General features: G+C 38.6%; 2 protein-coding genes across 2 annotated transcripts in view; one reads left to right on the top strand and one right to left on the bottom strand.

The window, feature by feature from the left end:
• Positions 1-19,482, top strand: part of mcm9 (minichromosome maintenance 9 homologous recombination repair factor) — a 39,034-nt gene extending 19,552 nt beyond the window's left edge. The window contains exons 10-15 of the mRNA XM_080882265.1: positions 2,312-2,486; positions 9,808-10,010; positions 10,157-10,360; positions 11,139-11,221; positions 17,022-17,167; positions 17,606-19,482. Of these exons, the coding sequence (XP_080738391.1) occupies positions 2,312-2,486; positions 9,808-10,010; positions 10,157-10,360; positions 11,139-11,221; positions 17,022-17,167; positions 17,606-19,124 (2,330 nt within the window). The 3' untranslated portion in view covers positions 19,125-19,482. The remainder of the gene's footprint in view (positions 1-2,311; positions 2,487-9,807; positions 10,011-10,156; positions 10,361-11,138; positions 11,222-17,021; positions 17,168-17,605) is intronic.
• Positions 19,483-19,598: 116 nt separating this feature from the next.
• On the bottom strand, positions 19,599-21,837 carry LOC308396733 (gap junction Cx32.2 protein-like; the record flags this gene model as incomplete). The annotated part of the gene is made up of 1 exon (XM_080882266.1): positions 19,599-21,837. One exon carries the CDS (start codon positions 21,835-21,837, stop codon positions 21,067-21,069), a length of 771 nt encoding a protein of 256 aa, XP_080738392.1. The 3' UTR covers positions 19,599-21,066.
• Positions 21,838-23,137: the final 1,300 nt, after the last annotated feature.

Raw genomic sequence — 23,137 nt, 5'->3', positions numbered from 1 at the left:
AAATTTTAGATTTCAAACATCCCAGAGCAGGCTTATTTCTCCTCAGGGTTTGTCATAAACTTTATCAGGTCCCCAAAAAGGTTAGGCTTAGGGTCATACAGCCTGAGTAGGGTTATCTTCTAAAAATCTCACAGACTCTGAGGGTTCTTTTAAACAAAGAGGTTAGGTGTAGGTCTTTATACGTCCCAGAATGGGACTTCCTCCTTAAGGTTCCCCCATGGTCCGTTCCCAGCCCTCCCAAAAAAGTTTAAAATTCGGGTTATATTCTCTGGGTCGGGTCATAATTTCCTGCAATTCTCTCATCCTAACCACTATTAAAAAAGAAAGCAATGGTTTCAATCTATTCATTTGATATCACCCAAACAGTTTGTGTAACCTGGGGAGGGGCACAATATGACCTTGAAGGAAACAATTCTTTTTATTAAAAATGTCTTTTCAGTTCATTTCAGGGAGTATGTCAGACACAGACCCCTGGCACAGCTGGTTAGGGTATTTAGAAGTTCTGGCTTAGTTTGTTTTTCTTTGAAACTTCGGTGCACGGTCCTAGGGATCGGCTGCACCATCCTGTTTCCCTTTGGTTCCTCTTCTTTCTGTCGCCATTCCCCTGTGCATACCTTCTCATGTATTGTTAACCTTGTCCATCACCGCCATTTCTTTAATCCTCTCGAAACACTGTGATCTCCGTCAAAGTATGGTAAAGTACGCCCTTTAGGTCTCCCAACACCCTCTGGAGGAGATTCAGCCTCCAAAGATAAAGTTTTATCATTTTGGTTTTTCTTTTTCATAATAAAAAACATAATTTCCACACTCATGTGGTTAATAAATCACAATATGACAACATATTGTTAGTATTTAAATCTGTTTGTTCAAACAAATGCTGCCATGCAATTCTGTGGAGGGAGCCTAGAGTTACTGGGATTTCACACTGTGTCTCACTTTTCTTTGACACACTGTGTGTGTCTTTTCTTTGACCTTTAGTGTTTTGATGGTTAGGGTTAGGTTAAGCGGCTAGGGAAAGCACTATGTCAATGAGATGTCCCCATAAGGATATGAATACACCCATGTGTATTCATATCCTTGTTAGGATTAGTTAGGTCCATATATATTTGGACACTGAGACAGTTTTTTTTTGTTTTTTTTTTGTTTACTGAAACCTATTCCAATTACAGTTATATAAAATTATTGGGCACATAACCAATGTGTATTAACGAAAAATGAAAGGTAGGGAAAAGTATTGAGCATATGAAGAAAAATAGGTGCAAAAAGGAATGGGAAGACATGGCACCAGCTAAAATCTGTCAGATTAGAAAACAATCCTGTCACTTAACACTTGTGAGTTAATATTATCTGGCTCTGTCTCAACTGATGGCCTATACAAAGGTGTTGTATTTGCAAGATTCCACTTCTCAGAAGGTGAAAAAACAAAATATCGCCATGACCAGATACTCCCCTGCAAGATTTCAGACAGAGGTGTAAAAAGTAGTTTTATGAGCTAACCCTAACCCGAGTTCATAGATGGGGCCCATTATTACACATAACTTAATTTATGGTCATGTATAGCTTGACTTCTTTGTCATGTGTGTTTGTAACAACTTTCAGATGCTGTTCATCTGTTGTAAGCAGTTTTTTAGGTCTGCCACTTTTGTCCTCTACTTGTCCCCTTTCTCACATTGTTTAAGACACATTGAAACCTTTTCGAAATATTGGGGTGGAGATAGCTCAGTACGTAGAGTTCGCTCCATGATCGGAAGGTCGGGGGTTCAAATCCACCGAACGGCTACCCTGAGGTGCCCCTGAGCAAGGTACCGTCCCTACACACCGCTCCCTGGGCGCTTGATTGGCTGTTCACGGCTTCACTGAGGGTTAAATGCAGAGAGTAATATCCCAACAGGGGATTAATAAAGTATACAAAATATACCAGGTTTTGGGCTAACAGCTCTTTTGGAATCACCTTGTTGATGCAAAAATACTACTTTTTGCTTTTCAAACTGTGTTGTTTCTTTGAGTAGACACAACAGTGATTCATTACTTTACATGTTTTTGTGTTAAGTGGCTTAACAAACAATAAAATATTCCTCTGATACATGGACTGGACTGAAAATGAGCTAAAACACATCCAATTTACCCCAAAACTTTGAAAGGCCCGAGAAGTATCGCTCATGATGATTTAAAAAAAAAAAAAAAATACAATAAAATCTGCCTTGTTGGAAGCAATGTCAAGAAATGAAGGGTGACTCGGACATGTGATTAACTATATATTTTTACATATAATACCAATGTATTACTTCATAAAGTGAATGTGTTTCCAAAGGACTGACAGTAGCAGCTGTGAAGGATGGAGGTGACTGGCACCTGGAAGCAGGAGCCCTGGTCTTGGCAGATGGTGGTTTGTGCTGCATTGATGAATTCAACAGCATCAAGGAGCAGGATCGCATCAGCATCCATGAAGCTATGGAGCAACAATCTATTAGTGTTGCTAAAGCTGGGTAGGACTCTCATGCATTTACATATAAATTCACATCACCAGAAGTTAGGAATTTCAAACACAGAATGACCACGATTGTATACAGTGCTGTGGGAAACTCTTTGTCCCCCTCCTGGTTTTCTTTCTTTGTTTTTGTTTTTTCATCTTTGTCACACTTGAATGTTTCCAATCAGCAAACAAATTTTAATACTAGACAAACATAACTTAAATAATGATTTCATTTATCACAGGAAACCTGCCTGGCCCTGTGGGGAAAAATAACTGTCAAATCATGAATTAAAGAGAACATGAAAAACTAATTTACATAATGGAAATATAGCACTGTCTGTTAAGCTTGATTTAGGAAATAAGTGCTTAAGGTTTTAAAAACATGTTTAGCGCCAGCTTCTGTCAGTACCGAACATGTGGTTGGTTGGTTGAGGCTAATTGACACACATTAGTTTATGTTAGTTAACTACTGACAGAAATTACAAGTGTTAAGGTTCAAAATATTGGGGATGGAGACAAGAGAAAAAACCACAATAACAACACTGGTCCGGCCGGGTTGAGTCAAACGATGATTTAATGATCACACACGTGGGAGATGGACACTGATGCAGACAGCCTCAAAATCTCAAAATGGTGGAGCATTGCTCAAACTTTTATAACCTCTGGTGCCTCCACCTTATCATAAAAAGCCTAAACATTCACATGCTCTCTCTCTCACCCAGCGCCTAAGCTACGACCTTGGCTCCCTGTTTATCTGCTCCTGCTGAAATGGGGCAGAAAACTCCAGCACACTCTGTTCTCTTCTACTCAGACAAATTAGACAATAACCTTCTGCGAACAGTATTTCTTATAACTCAGCAATATAATGCATCATAAAACAATATCATTCATTCACAACAAGTCAGCAATTTAATGTAATGCAAATCAGTTTAACTAATGCAATAGTTATCAGCTTCTTCTAATTCAGGAGAATAATGCAAACTAAAACTACATAATAATTCACAATCTTTAATTAGGGGTATAACATGGCATAAAATAATATCATAATTTTACAATTCCCCCTGATGAGGTCATTAGAATAATGACCTCACAAACACCCTGTAGCCCAGTGTGGCCGGGTTCATCTCTTCTCACTCCTGAGGTCCTTTGTCCCCCTGAGGGGCAAACCATATGTAAGATGACCTCTGTGTTTACGCAAGTCAGGTGCAAGACAAACTATTACTACAAGGATAGCAGGTCCAGATGACACTCCCCTGTTCTCCCACAGCTTTAATGCAGAGTGGTTAAGGTCAGCATGGTTTTGCTCGGCCTCACTTTTCATCTGGGCTTAATGGGCGTCTCGTCACAGCTCTGTCAGCTGAAGCTGTCTTTTTCCATATGGCAAGAATGTAAAGAGTGTGTGAGAGGGGTGTGTCCAATCAGGCACAATGCTGGTGGCTTTGCGAGTGCCTCGTTTTCCAAATCCAGATGTTTATTTGTCACGTACACAGCAACAGAGAGAACAGTCTGTTGTTGGGATGGCTGAGGTCCTTCACCATCTTCCTGGTCTTGGTCCAGCACCGCCTGCTGTAGATTGAGTGCAGGTCAGGGTGCTCGGAGCGGATGGTGCGCTCAGCTGATTGCACAACCCTCTGTAGTGCTTGTCTGTCCGGCATGGTGCTGTTCCCGAACCAGACAGTGATATAGCTGCTCAGGATGCTCTCAATAATTCCTTTATATAAGGTGGTCAGAATCGGTGGTGGGAGCCGGGCCTTTCTCAGTCTTCTCAGAAAGAAAAGACGCTGACAGAAATCTCCCCGTGTAGTGAAACGGGCCTTGGATTACCGCTCTCCGTCTCTGCTGCATGAGATCATTTTCCTGCAGCACTGTTGACATTTTCAAGTTGTCGTTGCGGGTTCAGCTGCTTTAGCATTTAATCAGGGTCACATCAAAGATGGTAGAGGAGAGAGCAAAGATGGTAGAGGGGAGAGCAGGAGTCCAGGGTCAGCCTCGGCTTTTCCGGGCCGACAAAGCAGCCTGTAATCAAGCATAAAGAGAAAAAACAAAACAAAACAAAAACAAAAACAAACGAACAGGAAAATCATGTTGTATTGGCTGTGTTACTCAGAGAGGGGAAAAACAACGGGACCAGGCCCTGTGTCAGCCTTCTCTCCCCCTTTTTTTTTTTTTTTTTTTTCTCACCATATAATCCTCTCATAACTCACCAAGCTGACAGGACAACACAGGTACATGTTAAAATTCTTAAGATCATGTTTAAAGCACAAAAATGGAATTTTCTTTCATTCAGTAATCACTTGTATTAATCAATCAGAAGAAAACATGTCACAGTTTGACTTTTATTAACCACTAAATTTGTCGTGTAATCACTGGTTGTGATTTTTTTTTTTTTTGAAGTTAAGTTGTTGTCCTGCAACCCAGAGGGTTTATTTGTTAGTAGTGGATAAACTTTATTGTGCAACGGCGGGTGTATGTTAAGTTTCACTGCTTTAAACTTGCTGGAAAATCTTCACGTGTTCATGGGTGTAAGCTGTTTCTTCATTGCGTGTATGTGCGTTTGTACATGGGCTAATTTAACGTTTTTTCTCAAACGAGGCATTTCTCTAGCACGTGCCTCTCTCTCACATTTCTCTGCTTGTGTGTTTTTATTTCACCTTTTTGTTGTGATGCTCCAGGCGCCTTCCCAACCTCCACAAGTCTGTTGGCCGCAATTTTATGTGTTAAAACTTCTCTTAATTTCTCCTTTAATTCTCTGCTAGCTGCTGTCTTTTCCACAGCTGCTGATTCTTGCTGAGTTTGGTTTCCATTACTATAATTTTGCTTCGGCCGCCGTGCTTGTGGGGGCAGTTGGTCCAGCCCTGTAGCCACCTGTATCAACACACTGAGAGATTTATTTAATATCATTTTCATCACTGTTAAATAGACTAGCAGGCAAGACGCCCACCTTTGCACTGCAGACTACATGCCAGTCTCCCAACACACTCCTCTCTGAGTTTCAGCTTTAAAACCCAACCTCATTCACACCCTAGTCATTCGAAACCTTATTTGTAGTATCATAATCAGCAAAATCAGCGTTTTAATTACAGGCATGTATCATTGTTTGCAAATCAAAATTATAAAACTCAAAAACACGCTATACAGGAAGCAAAGTCCTCTGTGCGCGTCACAGCTCATTTGCATGTTCACACACCGTCTAAAAATAGCTCGCAGCGCTGCAGTGCGCTGTCGTCACACACAGGGTCACACAAAGCTCAGACAAAACTCTTCTATTTTATATTACAAAGACGTCTTATATTTACAATCACTGACAGGCCTGACAGATTCAGCACCTAACAAATTTCGACAAATTTAAGTTAACGGGTCCAACCGAAGAAAGCTTCACTTTTTTGTAATCAATTAAACAGTATCTGTTACTTCTGGGAACAGTTTCTGACCTAACTTCTAAATCCCTAACTCAATTTAACTTTGTCCAAACAAGCACATGACACCGTTTTAAACGATGAGGAGTCTCGGTAACTCCTAGCTTATTTCGGGATGCCCTGTACCCCACAGTTAAACCAAAACTGAACTACCCCTGTTCGCCGACAGGTCAAGACCGCGCGTCCACGGCCAGGAGGGAGCGTAACCTCCGGGCTATGTGCTTCTTAGCATCTTCCAGTGCCGTCCTATAACAATTTTCACCTAACCGATTTTGAGAAATTTTACCATAACGGGTCTCACCGAAGAAAGATAACTTTTTTACGACCAATTCAACAGTCTCTGTTACTTCTGGAACAGTTTCTGACCTAATTTGTAAAACTATTAAACAGTATCTGTTACTTCTGGAACAGTTTCTGTCCTAATTTCCCTACCAAACTACCTGAGCCTTCAGCTCAATATCCAGGGACTCAAACCCAACATTCTCTGTTACTTCTGGAACAGTTTCATATTTCTTCAACTTCATTAAATACTCTTAAGCAACTTTAACTGCATACCACACGGTGATTCTCATCAAAATCAAAACAGACACCTACCAGTAATTTCAGTGAGTAGACTTTAATTTAGTCATATCCAATTTGGCACATTTTGGAAATCATTCAACAGGTAGTGCCTTACCTTTAGATAAGCCGGCTTTTGTCCACTCACATCAGACCACTGGCTCGTGCCTGTCCGTTCGACAACCTCGGACCGTCCAAACTTTTAAATTCCACCCCAATACCACAGGACGAGCCCCCAAGCTGTTAAGGTTCAAAATATTGGGGATGGAGACAAGAGAAAAAACCACAATAACAACACTGGTCCGGCCGGGTTGAGTCAAACGATGATTTAATGATCACACACGTGGGAGATGGACACTGATGCAGACAGCCTCAAAATCTCAAAATGGTGGAGCATTGCTCAAACTTTTATAACCTCTGGTGCCTCCACCTTATCATAAAAAGCCTAAACATTCACATGCTCTCTCTCTCACCCAGCGCCTAAGCTACGACCTTGGCTCCCTGTTTATCTGCTCCTGCTGAAATGGGGCAGAAAACTCCAGCACACTCTGTTCTCTTCTACTCAGACAAATTAGACAATAACCTTCTGCGAACAGTATTTCTTATAACTCAGCAATATAATGCATCATAAAACAATATCATTCATTCACAACAAGTCAGCAATTTAATGTAATGCAAATCAGTTTAACTAATGCAATAGTTATCAGCTTCTTCTAATTCAGGAGAATAATGCAAACTAAAACTACATAATAATTCACAATCTTTAATTAGGGGTATAACATGGCATAAAATAATATCATAATTTTACACAAGTCAGAGGAAAATAAGGACACTAAAACTAAAAATCAGATTAAAGGGCTCACTCCAGTACTGCCCTTGACAGCAACAATGAGTTTTATTCTAAGAAACCAAGGATAGAGTGTCCACTTTCATTCTTTGTCTCTTTAGCAGCAAGTGGCTCTACGCTGTTTGGCTAGCTGCACTCAAACAGTGCACCTGTTAGCTGTAATGTTTGGTTTTGTAAAGCACTTTATGAATGAGGAGTGTGTGGAGGAAGAGAACCTGTTTAGGTTCTCCCTAACCCTAGCTGAATCCAAACTGGGAGCTGGTTTCATAGAAGAGGGGCCTGAAAACTGAAGGCTCTGCCTCCCATTCTACTTTTAAATACTCTAGGAACAAGAAGTAAGCCTGCAGTGTGAGAGCAAAGTGCTCTAATGGGGTGATATGGTACTATCAGGTCATTGAGATAAGATGAGGCCTGATTATTTAAGTCCTTGTATGTGAGGAGCAGGATTTCAAATTCAATTCTGGATTTAACAGGGAGCCAACGAAGGGAAGCCAATATAGGAGAAATCTTCTCTCTCTTTCTAGTCCCTGTCAGTACTCTTACTGCAGCATTCTTATTATAGGATATACCTTACAATTTAAAATGCCTTGAGTTGTGATTTGGGGCTATATAAATAACATTGAATTGAATTAAAATAAATTGAATTTTGGATCAACTGATGGTTTTTAGTTGTAGAGTTTTAGGACATCTTCTTAATAACAAAATGCATTAGTCCTACCTAAAAATAATAAATGCATGAACTAGTTTTTCAGCATCACTTTGAGATAGGATGTTTCTCATTTAGAGATATTGTGAAAGTAGATGAAATCATTTAATATGCACATTGAAGGCTATATCCTGGTCAAAAACAACTCAAAGATTACTCAAAGTGTCAGCTGAGAGGGGTTTCAGGGAATACTCTTAAAATGACTTTTTTTTTTTTTTTTTCAATGCCGTATATCAGCAAAAGACTCTCAAAGTGTTTTTTGTTGGTTTTGGGGCAGACACAGTCTCTAAGGAGATGCAGGTTTTGGGGGAATACACTCTAAATTCAAAATTGCTGACCAGCAGGTTAAGACTGACCAAATATGACGTTTCAGTTGTAGACCTTTGCCTTATTAATATTTACTTACTTTTGATAATGTCGTTTATTATCATTGGAGTCTTATTGTCTTGATTTTGCTATTGTTGAAACTTTTTTTTGTTTAGTATTGTTTATTTTAACGATTTATAAAAAATGACCTCATTTTTCTGTTCTCAAATATTCTACACTACTACCAAATATAATCTGCATTGGGCATTAATTAATTCTCCTACTGAAGTAATTTTAGTCATTATAATATCTATGCAAACTCTCCTTTAACAATGTCCACTTTTAAGTATGTTCATAAGGTTCTGGCATCTAGTCACGGTTATCAGTGGCTCGTTTTGTGTTTATGACCTCGTCCACTCATGGGTGTTTAGCAGGGTTTCCTTTTTTTCTTGTTCTACTTGTGCCAAGTGGCTCATTTTGTTAAGACCTTGTTTATGACCTAGTCTACTAAAGGCATGCTCATTGGTATTCAGCAGAATCTTCTCTTTTCTTTATCCTATTGGCTCATTTTGCTGAAGAGCTACATGTGAGCTGCCAGTTTGGATAGAACATCATTTAATCCAGCCGACAGTTTTTTTGTTTGGTTTGTTTTTTCTGGTTCTCATCAACGGGGCCTCAGGACCAACTCACTCCACTTTCCCAAACAACAGCTCAGCTCATGGGTCTCATTTACAGTCTTCTACATTCCTCTCCTTCCTATTGTTTAAACATTTACTCACCTTGTAAGTTTGTAAACATCTCCTAAGTAGCGCTGAGATCTTAACAACTCTTTCCTTTCCCCTCCTTTTTTATTTACACTTATTTCACACGACAATACTGTACTCAAACTCTGACAGTAATATTATACAGCTTTTTTTTTTTTTATACATTGTCACAAAACGGCTGTGTGCAGGCAGGAAAATGACCCAAACGCAAACCTTACCGAGGCAAACGTGAACTCAAAAACACAGCTTTATTGCAAGCGTGGAGGTGAAACAAAGAACAAAACTAAACTGGGAAACTAACAACAACAAACTCATGGAAGACAGGGAGAATAACACACAGCTATGAGGGAAGTGGGAACACATGGGGAAACAGCTGACACACATGAACATAATGACGTCACAGGGGAGGAGTAAAACTAAACCCATTGAACGTAGAACATAGGACCTCTTCAAAATAAAACAGGAAACATAATGAAACGCAGACATGACAACATGAATTTCACGACAAAAGACATGCAGACATGAAACGCATAAAGGACGAGGGAAACTTAACACAGGGGTAGAAAACACAAGGGGAATCTAATACAAAATGAACCTTGATAAACTAATAAATCTCCTAATCCACATACTGGATTATTTAAATGGATCATTTTAATTTTAAAAAAAAAAGTGTTTACTCATCTGTTTTTTTTTCTCGTTTTTTTTTCTGTGTGATCCACTGCTCTCTCTTTCTGCAGCATGGTGTGTAAACTGAATACCAGAACTACCATTCTGGCAGCTACCAACCCTAAAGGCCAGTATGATCCCAACGAGCCACTGTCTGTGAACGTAGCTCTGGCCAGTCCTTTGCTAAGTCGTTTTGACCTGGTTTTAGTTCTGCTGGATACCAGAAATGCAGAGTGGGACCACATCATCTCCTCTTTCATTATGGAGGACAGAGGTAGAAGACATGTTTTTGAGTTTGGAAGTGAAATATGACTAAAACAATAAAGTCTGTTGTTATAAATAATTGATTATTATTGTTCTCTCACATACCCTTCAATGGGGAGAACGTGGTAAAAATGCCCCTTCTCTTTTTTTCTTAAGGACTACCTGATCAGTGTTCGAGTCTGTGGTCTATGGAGAAAATGAAAGCTTATTTCAGCCTGATTAAGCATTTAAAACCAGTGATGTCAGAAGAAGCCAACTGTATACTGACACGCTACTACCAGCTACAAAGACGGAGTGATAGCAGCAGTGCTGCCCGCACAACTATACGCACATTGGAGAGTCTGAGCAGGCTGGCTGAAGGTAAGATGAGAAGTTTGACTTCAGACTAGTGTGGTCATATTTATTCATAAGTCAAGTCATTGATTGTGGTCAGGTCTAAAACGAGTCTTCTGATAATATTTTACACGCTGCTCTTGCAGCACCGAAAGGCATACAAGATGTTTTTTGTTTTTGTGTTCTTTCTTCCTGTTGTTGCTGCCACTTTAGTATAACTATATCTATCCCTGTAGCCTCCTTCCTCTGCTTGTCCATCACTAGTATGTTTGGTTTGTAGCCGTCCATTTGTATGTGGAAGTCCACATGACTTAGCTTAGCCTTTCTCAACCACCCTAGGAACTGCATCCCATTTTGGCCTTCTGACTTCTCAAACTCTGCTCAGGTGTTCATGTTCTTTGTTATGGCGTTCCACGTATGCCCTGTTTGCTAGAATCTTGCACCCTGCTGTTATGTGCTTGATTGTCTCAGGGGTGTCTTTGCACAGCATGCTTTGCCTTAGGGCTGGGTATTGTCACTGATTTCTAAAATCAATTCGATTCAGTTAGAGGACTAGATCTTGAAGGTTAAAGACCATTCACAGGAGCAAGTGGAGATTTTTTTTTTTTTTGTTTAATCAAATATTGTAATTAGTTACTAAACATTCATCATATGATGATTTAAAAGCAAAATGATTTTAAACTAAAGTTTTGTTAACTATGAAGTTGCTGATGATATGTAATAACAATAAAGCTTGTTGCATATACAAATCTGAAAAAAGTGGAACGGCAGCAGTGGCAGAAAACTTTTTTTGTTAATTTTACAGCCCATGCCAAGCTCATGTACAGAGAGACAGTTACCATAGAAGACGCTGTCATTGCTGTTTCTGTTATGGAGTGCTCTATGCAGGTAAGGCTTTTATTTGTTACTTTGAAAATTAAAACCTGTCTATGAGGCTCTTTCAATTTAAAGGGTTTTGTATTCATTGTATTTATTTTAGCAGGAAATCCCAAAAGGTTTTTTTTTTTTTTTTGCCTGTCCCATTTGGTTCTTTAGCCGTCAGAATTGTTGTCTGAAGACCAACAAGGATACCCAATGGATTTATTTTGCCAAATGGATCATCGTGGCATTGCTGTATTGGTCCATTTGATCGACCTTTGTTTTTATTATTTATTTTATTTTATTTTCAGTTGTTACAGACGGGACAGACATGAGTGAGGGATAGGAAAGAGAGAAAGAAAGAGGAAGGAAAAGAAAAACAGAAGGGGAGAGGGACATCTTCACAAGCATATCCTATGTGGAGATTGAATAAAAATTAGTTGACACTAATTAATGGCACAAATAATCCAGTAAACAATTGCAGCACAGTAAAAAAAAAAGGAATCCTCTTTGAGCCATTACTTGTGTAAAGTATTTTCCCAAAAGACAAGGACACAGACAACAGGTAATACTGAACTAAATGTAAAACCTCAACCTTTTTCATTTTTACCTAAACCGTGTGCACAAAACTCTGGAGGGATCTATGCTAACGTAGAATCCAGTCAGGACGTCTGCTACTGCTGTTTGCTCGTTTTGTTTTATGGGCGATCGTTTTCAGGCTTCAAGTAGCACCATTATACCAACATTTCACATTCTAGACATTGTTTTAGGTGTATTTGACCAAAAGTTTGACTGAAAATTCACATGCAAGCTTTTTTTCAAGGCTGTGGTATTTGCCCGCAAACAATACCTTTCAGCTAGCTAAAACAGAATATTATGCTATCACCGAGCAACATGGCTAATGCCTTTCACACAGCTTTGTCTCAACTCCAAAGAGCTACAGAAGTAAAAGCTCATAATAATAATTGAAACAATCTTTGAAAAAATGACTTACCAAGTATGGCAAACAACTCAAATATGTAGAGCAAAATGTTCTGAAACGGCTTCACTTCAGCTTCGATTGGAGCCTATGGTGCTGGGGGCGGAGTCTGTGAATTTACTCTGTTGGTGTCATAGCCCCTCTAGGAGTTCAGAGTTAAGAGGTCAAGAGTTAATGTTTCCATTGTAACACCTCCAGATTTGACAGAGAAACACTCATTTTTAACACTCGATTTTAACTACTATCATTTTACACCTCAGAGTTACATTAAAAGAATGTGACTCTACTTAGAGTAAAATTAACTCTACTTTTGCAAGAAGACTATTAACACCAAACATTTAACACTTTTGAATTTGCTGTGTAGGATAACCACATTTACTCAGGGCCTTTTTGATGTGATGTTCTTCTGCTTCCCTGGCCGTTGTGTCAGTGGGGTTGGCGTTCGCTCTGTGTTGTAGTGTCCTGATGACTCCAAGTTTATGCTCCAGTGGAAGATGAGAGTCAAACCTTAAATACTAATCTGTATGTAGTAGAGATGGCACGATACCACTTTTTTATGTCCGATACCGATACCGATATCATAAATTTGGATATCTGCCGATACCGATATGAATCCGATATAGTGTTTTTTAATCAACAAAACTGTTTTTTAAATATCTTGCTGCATTTTGCAAGTCTGCAAGTTCATACTCAAGTTTAAAACAACAACTACACTAAAGCTATTCTGTTATACCTGTATACAAAAAAAATATTTCATAGTTCAGCAATACTGATCAATCTCCCTATTCTGGTATTTTAAAGAGTACTTAGCATAAATATTAAGCAACCTAACTAATAGGGTTCCAACTCCCAGCAACAACAAAAATAAATAAATAAAAAATAGGGAACCACCCCTCACGTGCCACCTCATGATGCTTAATTGACGTAATCAACCTTAATTTGATGCAGTGTGAAAAAAAAATGCACAGAAATATTAAATAGATTCAACATCTTTCTTCAACAAAATTGCAGACTGCACAGATGGTACCTTCCCAAAGGAAAAAGTACTATAGCTTACTAGGGTATATATATTAGACTTAATAGTCACTATATACAGTAATTGACTTCTATTCGTTTTACATCAAATTAAAACTTTGGGTGTCAGATAATTATTTATTAAAAGCTAGACATTTTAAATGAGAATAAGAAAGAAAAGTATGTCTTTGTGCCCCCTTTTCCCAGTTAATGCCCTATCGGCCCCCCTGGCTAAACTTTGCTAGATCCGCCCCTGCACAGTTACCAGCGTCAGCTACGTAGAAAACGATCCTGGTGTAGAAAGTAATATTAAATAAATTCTAACAACAGCTTATCAAGCTTAAACGTGCTGCTGTTGTTCAGCCGCTGGTTTCCTCTTTCTGGTGCAAAGTGGGCCAAAAACAAACAAGAAAGACGGACTCGCTACAGAAAAGCCGATCAGCTGATCATTTAAGCAGTTTCACGATTGAAGTAGCAGCCGGAGAGCGAGAGGCAGTCGCTCGTTAAGCTTAACGTGGGAATGCTTTACAAACATTCAGAGATGGACTTACACACTTGCTTTACTTCTCTCGGGGATAACTTTGTCGGAGATGAAATGCCAGGTTGCTAGCGAAGCTCCAAATGCTATCCAGACCACCGACAGGTCCCGCATGCCACAGCCGCTCTATCACGTGATGCATACTGCTCCGACGTGCTAACGTTCTGAGGTGAGTTACGGCGTGTTGCAAGTTTTGTGAGGTGCTTTCGTGATATTTAATGGATCGGATTACATTTTTTATTTTTCTCCGATATCCGATCCAGTAATTTAGGTCAGTATCGGACCGATACCGATACGTAATATCGGATCGGTCCATCTCTAATATATATCGTTATATCGAACAGCCCTACATACTAGATCATCTCCGACAAAGTTATCCCCGAGAGAAGTAAAGCAAGTGTGTAAGTCCATCTCTGAATGTTTGTAAAGCATTCCCACGTTAAGCTTAACGAGCGACTGCCTCTCGCTCTCCGGCTGCTACTTCAATCGTGAAACTGCTTAAATGATCAGCTGATCGGCTTTTCTGTAGCGAGTCCGTCTTTCTTGTTTGTTTTTGGCCCACTTTGCACCAGAAAGAGGAAACCAGCGGCTGAACAACAGCAGCACGTTTAAGCTTGATAAGCTGTTGTTAGAATTTATTTAATATTACTTTCTACACCAGGATCGTTTTCTACGTAGCTGACGCTGGTAACTGTGCAGGGGCGGATCTAGCAAAGTTTAGCCAGGGGGGCCGATAGGGCATTAACTGGGAAAAGGGGGCACAAAGACATACTTTTCTTTCTTATTCTCATTTAAAATGTCTAGCTTTTAATAAATAATTATCTGACACCCAAAGTTTTAATTTGATGTAAAATGAATAGAAGTCAATTACTGTATATAGTGACTATTAAGTCTAATATATATACCCTAGTAAGCTATAGTACTTTTTCCTTTGGGAAGGTACCATCTGTGCAGTCTGCAATTTTGTTGAAGAAAGATGTTGAATCTATTTAATATTTCTGTGCATTTTTTTTCACACTGCATCAAATTAAGGTTGATTACGTCAATTAAGCATCATGAGGTGACACGTGAGGGGTGGTTCCCTATTTTTTATTTATTTATTTTTGTTGTTGCTGGGAGTTGGAACCCTATTAGTTAGGTTGCTTAATATTTACGCTAAGTACTCTTTAAAATACCAGAATAGGGAGAATGGTGTAGGTCTAAGTTTATTAGATTGATCAGTATTGCTGAACTATGAAATATTTTTTTTGTATACAGGTATAACAGAATAGCTTTAGTGTAGTTGTTGTTTTAAACTTGAGTATGAACTTGCAGACTTGCAAAATGCAGCAAGATATTTTAAAAAACAGTTTTGTTGATTAAAAAACACTATATCGGATTCATATCGGTATTGGCAGATATCCAAATTTATGATATCGGTATCGGACATAAAAAAGTGGTATCGTGCCATCTCTAATATATATCGGATGACGATATAAAAATGTCTATCGTTTCATTTTACGCAATCATTTGTTTTGTGGTGTCGCAAAATAAACCGTTTATGGCAATATTTTTTCATCGTTTTGATGGTCACTGTAGTGGCTATATTAATTTCTTAAAGTTCTCTCTTTCTCTTATATTTAATATAACCAAACTACAGACGGACAAGCGCCTGTTTTTATGCATTGTCGTTAGCAACAACGACGGTAACACCATCGCGTGTCCACTTGTTTATTTTCCACATAAACCTTTCACAATAAAGCTCAAGATCCTATTGAGACTTTTCAAAATAAACTGAATCACGCGAAAGAGCAGTTTATTTACGGATGAGAAGCAAAAAAGAGCCGTCAGGTGCTAAAAAATAAACCTTAGACTCAAACGTTAGAACAGGCTTTTCCCGGCAGCACGTCGTGTAATAAATACTCACAAGGAAAACGGCGGCCATTACAACTTATGTCTAAAAATGTATCGTTTCATGCATCGGTTAAACACTCGAGTCCAGGTACACGACGCCCAGCTGGAAACACTTCACGCAAGTCGAGCTGCCCGAGATTCACATAATTTACAGAAAATGTAAAATTTTTGTGATTTATATCGTTATCGGACGGTAGATGTCTTATATTGGGATATGAGATTTTGGTCATATCGCACAGCCCTATCCGTATGCGTATGGGGCTGTGCGATTTTAAATGTCCCCCATTACTGATGGCGATCTCACAGTCTAAGAAGGCTAACCAGCAACTTTTCATATCCTCCCTAGTGAATTTGATGTGGTTTTCCAGCGAGTTAATGTGATCCGTGAATTGTTGCACATCCTGAAATTTGATTTTCACCCAGGTGTCATCCACATACCTGGACCAATGACTTGGTGGTTTTCTAGGGTCGGATACCATAGCCCTCTTTTATACTTCTTAGGAGAAACAGGAGAAGTTTTGCCAGAAAAAATTGTTGTTATCGGTTGACTGTAGTACTGATCCTGGCATTTATGCTCAGTCAGGGCAAACACGTTTTCACACCACTTGTATGTACTATGATCATTATACTAAAATAATTAGCAGCGGTGTTTACTAAAGGTAGGATACTAAAGTCTGTGCAATTTTTTTGAATGAAACCAGCTGTTAAGTTTGAAAAAATAAATTCCACATCTGATCATTTCTTGCCTAATTTTTTGGTTTTCATTGCCTTTACTGAAACAGAATCCTAACATAACCGTGTCTAAAACAGTTTTACTTGCTGAAAATCTACTCACATTGAAGCTTAGACTTGATGCTTTAGCCTAAAGTTGTATACAATACTGCAAGCAATCTGTTCGTTGTATATTGTGTTGAAGCTCCCACTTTAATTGCAGCATTGGTCTGGCAAGACTCCAATCTGGCCCACTGGACATCTCTGAAAATGTAGAGGAGGACATAAACTTTGAATTGTATTTCCATAAATTTTGGTGAAGTGCTTATAAAGACTCTCACAGCTATTCATACTACACCAAAGTAATCAAGAAATGGATAAACAATTAAACGAGTGAAAAGTTATCACTATCTAAGAGTGAGTGCTGACAGAGCTTTCATAAGTTACAGCAGCATTCACTTGTTGTAAATGAGTGATGAAGTCACACTTCTTTTTGATATACTAATTTTCAGCATTCTGGCCCACTTAAAAGTAAAGTGGGCTGTATGTGGACCACAATGTAAAATGAGTTTACAGATGACATTCTCACTTCTAGTCTCCTTTGTTTTCCAGCTGGTTGATATCATTCACTTTGTGGTGTGTTGTCATCACGCTGCTGTGTCAGTCTGTAACTGCATATTACGTTCTTCTTTTAGGGTGGCGCTCTGCAGGGAAATGTGAATACTTTATTCACCTCATTTCCTGCTGACCCTGTTGAGCAGTATCAAACTCAGTGTCAGATACTGCTCGAAGGACTGAACCTCCCACTGTTCCTTAAGAAGGAGCGAGACAGACTATCCAGGTGAGTAAATTGGTGTTTTGTTTTGTTTTTTGTTGTTGTTGTTTTTTTTTAATTTGTTAACTTTCAAAGATAATCCCAATGTTAGATTATTACCTCCTGCTACACAACATTTGAATGCATAAGCAGTGCTGCTAGTAACTGTCTCTTTTCTGCAAAGAAATCCCCCATGACATCAAAATCATGACCTAATGATTTGACGTCCACTGATAATCTATAGTCTTTTAGGCCCCATTTTCTGTCTTTACTTGTATAAAACGTATACAAAAACACATAAGATAATTATTCTTTGACACTTAATGACATGATTCTTTGTGATGAATGTAGCCAGTGGAGTTCAAATTGGGAGCAGATTTGAAATGTTTATTTATGGATTCAACTTTGTGCACATGAGTGTTTGGAGCTATCATCATTTTAACTGCAGGCTGTTTTTCTCTTAAGGTCAAAAAGCCAGACATCAGAGTCTCCTGAATGTGATTCATCAACTACTAAACTGAAGCATCTACTCAGTGACGCAAACTCCAAAACACACACTAGCAATTTGGAAAGTGGTAATACAGTGAGGAGTGACTCGAACTGGTTCCACACCTCTCTGTCACTGTCCCCAAATGATAGGACCTCACCCATAACTACACCTCAAGAAAATACAAAAACTATTTCAAGTGGAACAGACGTGTGTAAAGTAACCAGACAATCAAGCTGTCGATCTGAAAAGTTGACTTCGAGAAGGACCGTTGCTCCAGTTGTTTTTGGAAATATTACCCCTGTTTCAGAACAAAACATACAAGGTAAGAAAAATGAAAGCGTTACAGAAGAAATCTCTAAAAGCCAAGAGGAGATACTGAAATATGAGAGAAAGAAGCATGAAGCACATCCAGAGCCATTGGGATATCATTTTCAAAAGGTTTCTAGAAGCACAATGGACTCTAAGAATATGGGAGATAAAGGCATTGGGCAACTGGACCTGAAACATCAGCGATTTCACAAAGAGGTTGGAAAAGGACACAGAGAAAGGCTGGTGTTTGGGGATGAAAGTGAAAATGTACTAGAGACAAACCTGTCCACTGACAAAGACAGCTATGTAAAGGAGGACAAATTGCACCTGACTGAAAGTAGGAAGAGCAGCGCTGTTCCAAGGGAGAAAATGGCAGTCGAAGCTGAAACACACATAGACTTGCGTGGAAAGTTGTCAAGATTCATGTTCAAACCAAGTAAGATGAGAACTTCAGTTGACAACCATAACAATAATGCCAGTCCAGAAAAGCAAATGACAGTGAGCGTTAACACAAAGAAACCAATTAGTCATAATGACGCACACCTGTGTCAGAGAACCAGAGTCAGCACTGGTGATGACAGAGATGTATTTACTTCCACCCCACTTTCAAAATCAAGTGCTTGCATCACTAATCAAACTACATTACAATCAGAACAGATGAAGACCAGTATAACTTCCTCAAGCTCAGAAAGTAAACTCTCAGGATTCTCATCTATCTGGACAAGTGAACCCACAACAGCTCAAACAAAAATGAAAAAGAGTACGCTTAAAAAAGGTGATGCTGATTGTTTGAGAGCTAATTCAAAAGTCCACAAAATTCTAAACATCGCCAACCACATAGGCAAGAAGTGCCAAACCATACCCCCAGCAACAGATTACACACCAGCAAAGAAATGTGAACTAGGGATGAAGTCAACGAGTACAACAATGTCCGAGTGCAAAGTAAAACAGACCAAATTCAGTCATACTGAAAACAACACTGTAAAAATGGTAACTAGGGATTCAGTTAACTGTCAAAGGACTGCCAGTCTAAAGAGAAAGTGTTTTACGAGTCCTCAGGATAGTAATAGTAGTGGTTCCAAAGGCCTATTCTCAGGATTGTCTCTGTTTGAGTCTGCCGAGTTAAATAATGATGTTCTTGACACTGACTGGGACCAAGAGGTTTTGAAAAAAGCCAAAGTCTGAAATCACAACGTTTGTGGATAAAGAACTTTTTTCCTGAAGAAAACATAATCTGGTTGTAGGAAATGAATAAGTTTGACAGAAAAGTTTCCTGGGATATAAACTTGAGTTTAGCTCTTTAGCATAGTGTCTAGTCACACAGTTTTCACCAGCTAGCTGCAGTGTGATTTTTTTTATTTTTTTTTCTACTCCTGTACAATGAAAAAGTACTGTGTTCATAATAGTAAGATATCCTTCCTTACATGTGCTCAATACAACTTTTTTTTTTTTTGTTGCTTGTTCTGTATTACACCTACGTGTAACACATTTAACACCTGTTAAAAGTGAGTTGCTCACCGAGATCTTTATGTACAGCAAATAAAATAAACATAATGTGAGACACATCCATGTGTTTTGTTAATATTTTTCTTAAAGGCCTTTATTTATATTCAGTTTTAAGTGAACCTAAAAAATTATGTATATATTTTTTCAGCTTTTTGTTAGCATTGTTTTAGCCTATTATGTGAAAATATGTGTTCTGGAACACATATTTTCAAACATATAATGTAAACTGCAATCAATTTAAAAAAAAAAGTTATTCAGAGAATATTTGGTAATGTTTAACTAGGCACCTGCAACAAGATTATACTTTCTGCAAGTTAGCTAGGATCAACTTGGGTTCACGTCTGCAAAAAATTTATCATCACACAATGAGCATGGAGTTTATGTGACTACGCAGACTGGTTCACCGAGACGTTATATTACAAAGGACAAACTGTGTAAGCGACCCAGACACCGATCATCAAGCATACTTCAAAGAAATATAAGAGGAATGACTACTCTGCCATTGCGCCCTTTAGCTGTCCCATCAACACTGTATAATTAAGGCTTACTACATGGGTCAGTGCTCATACACGGGAGCCAAGATTCAGAACTGGCTAACAGTATGCTGCTCCTGAACTTTGCTGACTTGTATTTTTAAAATGTGCACCATTTCCAATACCAGGACCAACTTGACACATAGCATTTCAGTGTTTGATTGATTGATGGTTTATTTAGAGTACATGAATACATATATACAAAATGGAGCATTTACTCCCACTCCCTTCACATATTTATAGCTCAGTCATGTAGTTATGTAGCTTCTTCCTGAGTATATGTAATACACATTAACAACAATATATAACAGTGATGACTTGTCACATTGAAAACACCTCTTGTCATTTAATGACCCCTCTCATCCCTGTCATGAACTTTTAATAATTTCGACTGTAAAAATAAGTTTGTATGAAGAGGATATTGAACTTTATGTGTAATACCAATTGTCCTTTTTTTGTAATATGAAAAGCGAATTTAGTGTATTTTTATAATTATTTCCCCGTACCTCTACACAACAAGTTAAATACGGGAGAATTAGAGAACAACACAAAATCCAGAGAGAATTATAATCTAGAACCTGTTTAATTTTGTTCATGATTGAGGTGCTCTTGGACACTTTATTTTGTTTTTCGCTGTTAGATGAAAGTTGAAGTAAATGACCAAATAACAGATATTAGAATCCCAACATTTTTTGCAAATGACATTTGTAGATCATGTTCAAGAGAAGGTTACGTTTCTGGTTTTCCGGTTGAAAATTGATGCGCAACATGGGAATGTAGTGTACATGTCAGGTGTGTGCTTGCTTAGCCATGATAACCCCTAACTACTAGTAACTACTAGTACTTTTAAAGATAGATGGATCAGTATGTGAGCGTTTAATACTGGCAGTTTATAACTTTGAATACGAGCACATCTCATTTTCAGTAGTTTCTGCATTTAACCTCGTTGGCTGTCTATGTACAATTTAACCGATGTGGGTGATTTATTTTAAACCTGAAATAAGATGTAAAATTCAAATGAAGATGTTGAGTGATGTTGTAACTAACGATAGTGACCTATGTCAATGTTTACGTCAGCTCACTGTCTTTCAACACCATGTAACTCTCTCAGTTGAATTGGGATTTGGGTTGTTGAGATTGAATCCCTCTGGTGGAATGGAGCTGCTGGTCCTTCTTTTCCTCTCCTTTATCTTTGAGATCATCAGGTAAAATATCTCCACAATGTTTAAAATGACAGAAAACACAGCCATTGCTAACATGAAGATAATAAAGACGCTTTTCTCTGTGGAGCGACTAATGAAGCAGTGTACCTCTGTCTTACATGGGTCCTTGAAACAAGAAACCTTATTTGGCATAAGTATGAAGCCATAGAGGTAGTACTGTCCTACAATGAATGCTACTTCAAGCAAAATCTTGAACAGCAATTGAAACGTGTAGCTGACCAGCAAGGCGCCTTTGAGGTGCACTTTGCCATGTTCATTTGAATACTTGGGGGCTTTAATCATCTCCTGCTTTTTCCTTTTTTCCTCCAGGCGTCTTCTCCGTTTGTTCTCTTTACGAATCACTAGTAAGACGTGGCCCAGATAGATAAGCGTTGGCGTGGAGACAGTGAGAATCTGGAGCACCCAGAAGCGTGTATGAGACAAAGGAAAGGTGTGATCATAGCAAGAATTCTTGCATCCAGGCGTTAGGATATTACACTTCATGTTTGATTGTTCGTCTCCCCATATTTTATCGACACCAGCTGCCAGAATGAAGATCCTGAAGAGAAAAAGAACACTCATCCAGACCTTTCCCAAGAAGGTGGAGTGAAACTGCACCTTGTCTAACAAATCAGACAGAAAGGACCACTCCCCCATAATAGCAGCCTTTAAGAGAGAAAACAAAACACAACAATGAATATGCAGTTGTGTGACAAAAGTCCATCTCGAGAAAAAGACGAGCAATATATAGTCATATTTGAAACTGGGTGGATTATTTAAGGTGATATATTCATACAAATTTCAATCAAATGTATGCTGAACAATGATGGATCATTCAGGAGTTACATGTATTATTATAGTAATACAATTATGAATACTGCTTATTGATCATTCAACCTCCACTTTATAATACAACCCATGACTTCTACATTACCACGTATATTTTTCTGAATTTAGGCTTCTCAATTCTCATTAGCTAAAACTTGAACAAGGGAGTAATTGGCACACTTTAAACATATAATATTACATATATAATACAATATTTATATATACATGTGTCTCTGTATATACACATACATAATTTGTAAAACGTAATTAAATGTATAATTATTTTTAAGTACTACTTAGAACATAATTTTTAAATAAATGATTACTTTTTGTGCAATTCAAATGAAAAGAATATGCTGCCTTCAAGGTTGTCCTGAAGCCAAAGTCCTCCTGTTGGAAGCTATCTCCACCTGTAATCACAAAAGCTGAAACAAATTACAAATTTTGAAACTGGCAAATAGGCAGAATGGAGAAGACTCGACCCACTCTAGCCTGCCTGGCTTCCTCTCTTGCTCACTGTCTGTTGTTTTGGACGGCTGAACCCAGGCATGTAAATTCAGCTACCCACACTATTTCTCCTCCTTACATGTTCACCTTTCTGTCGTCCTCTCATTTACATACATATATTCTGTCTTGTTTCTACTGAATTTTATTCGTCCTCTCTCCCAGAGCATACCACCACTCCTCCAGGCTCTTTTCCACCTGCTCCCTACCCTCATAATGATGTCTGTTACCTGTATAGTTCACAGAGACTCCTACCACACCTCATCAGTTAATCTGTCCTTTATCACTGCAGAAAAAAAGGGCTTAGAGCCGATCCCAGATGTAATCCAACCCCACTCTTCATACATATCCTGTATCACTATCACATGCTTCTCTGCTACTCCTGACTTCCTCATGTCATGTTCCTCTTTTGGCACCCAATCATATGCTTTCTCCTGTTCCACCAAGAGACAGTGAAATTTAATTTACTGCCGCAGATATTTCTTTGCTGATAGTAACCAAACTAATGTAAAGGAGTAAAGAAGGATGTTATAAAGGTTTTCGATTCTGAATTACATCGACAGTATCCGATTGTGTGTATGTGTGAAATCCGGTTAAAATTAAATTCCTGAACACTGTCAAATAT

This window comes from Rhamphochromis sp. 'chilingali', assembly GCF_963969265.1.
Source record: "Rhamphochromis sp. 'chilingali' genome assembly, chromosome: 5".
Classification (NCBI taxonomy): Eukaryota; Metazoa; Chordata; class Actinopteri; order Cichliformes; family Cichlidae; genus Rhamphochromis; species Rhamphochromis sp. 'chilingali'.
This window is presented reverse-complemented; position numbering and strand designations above follow the sequence as displayed.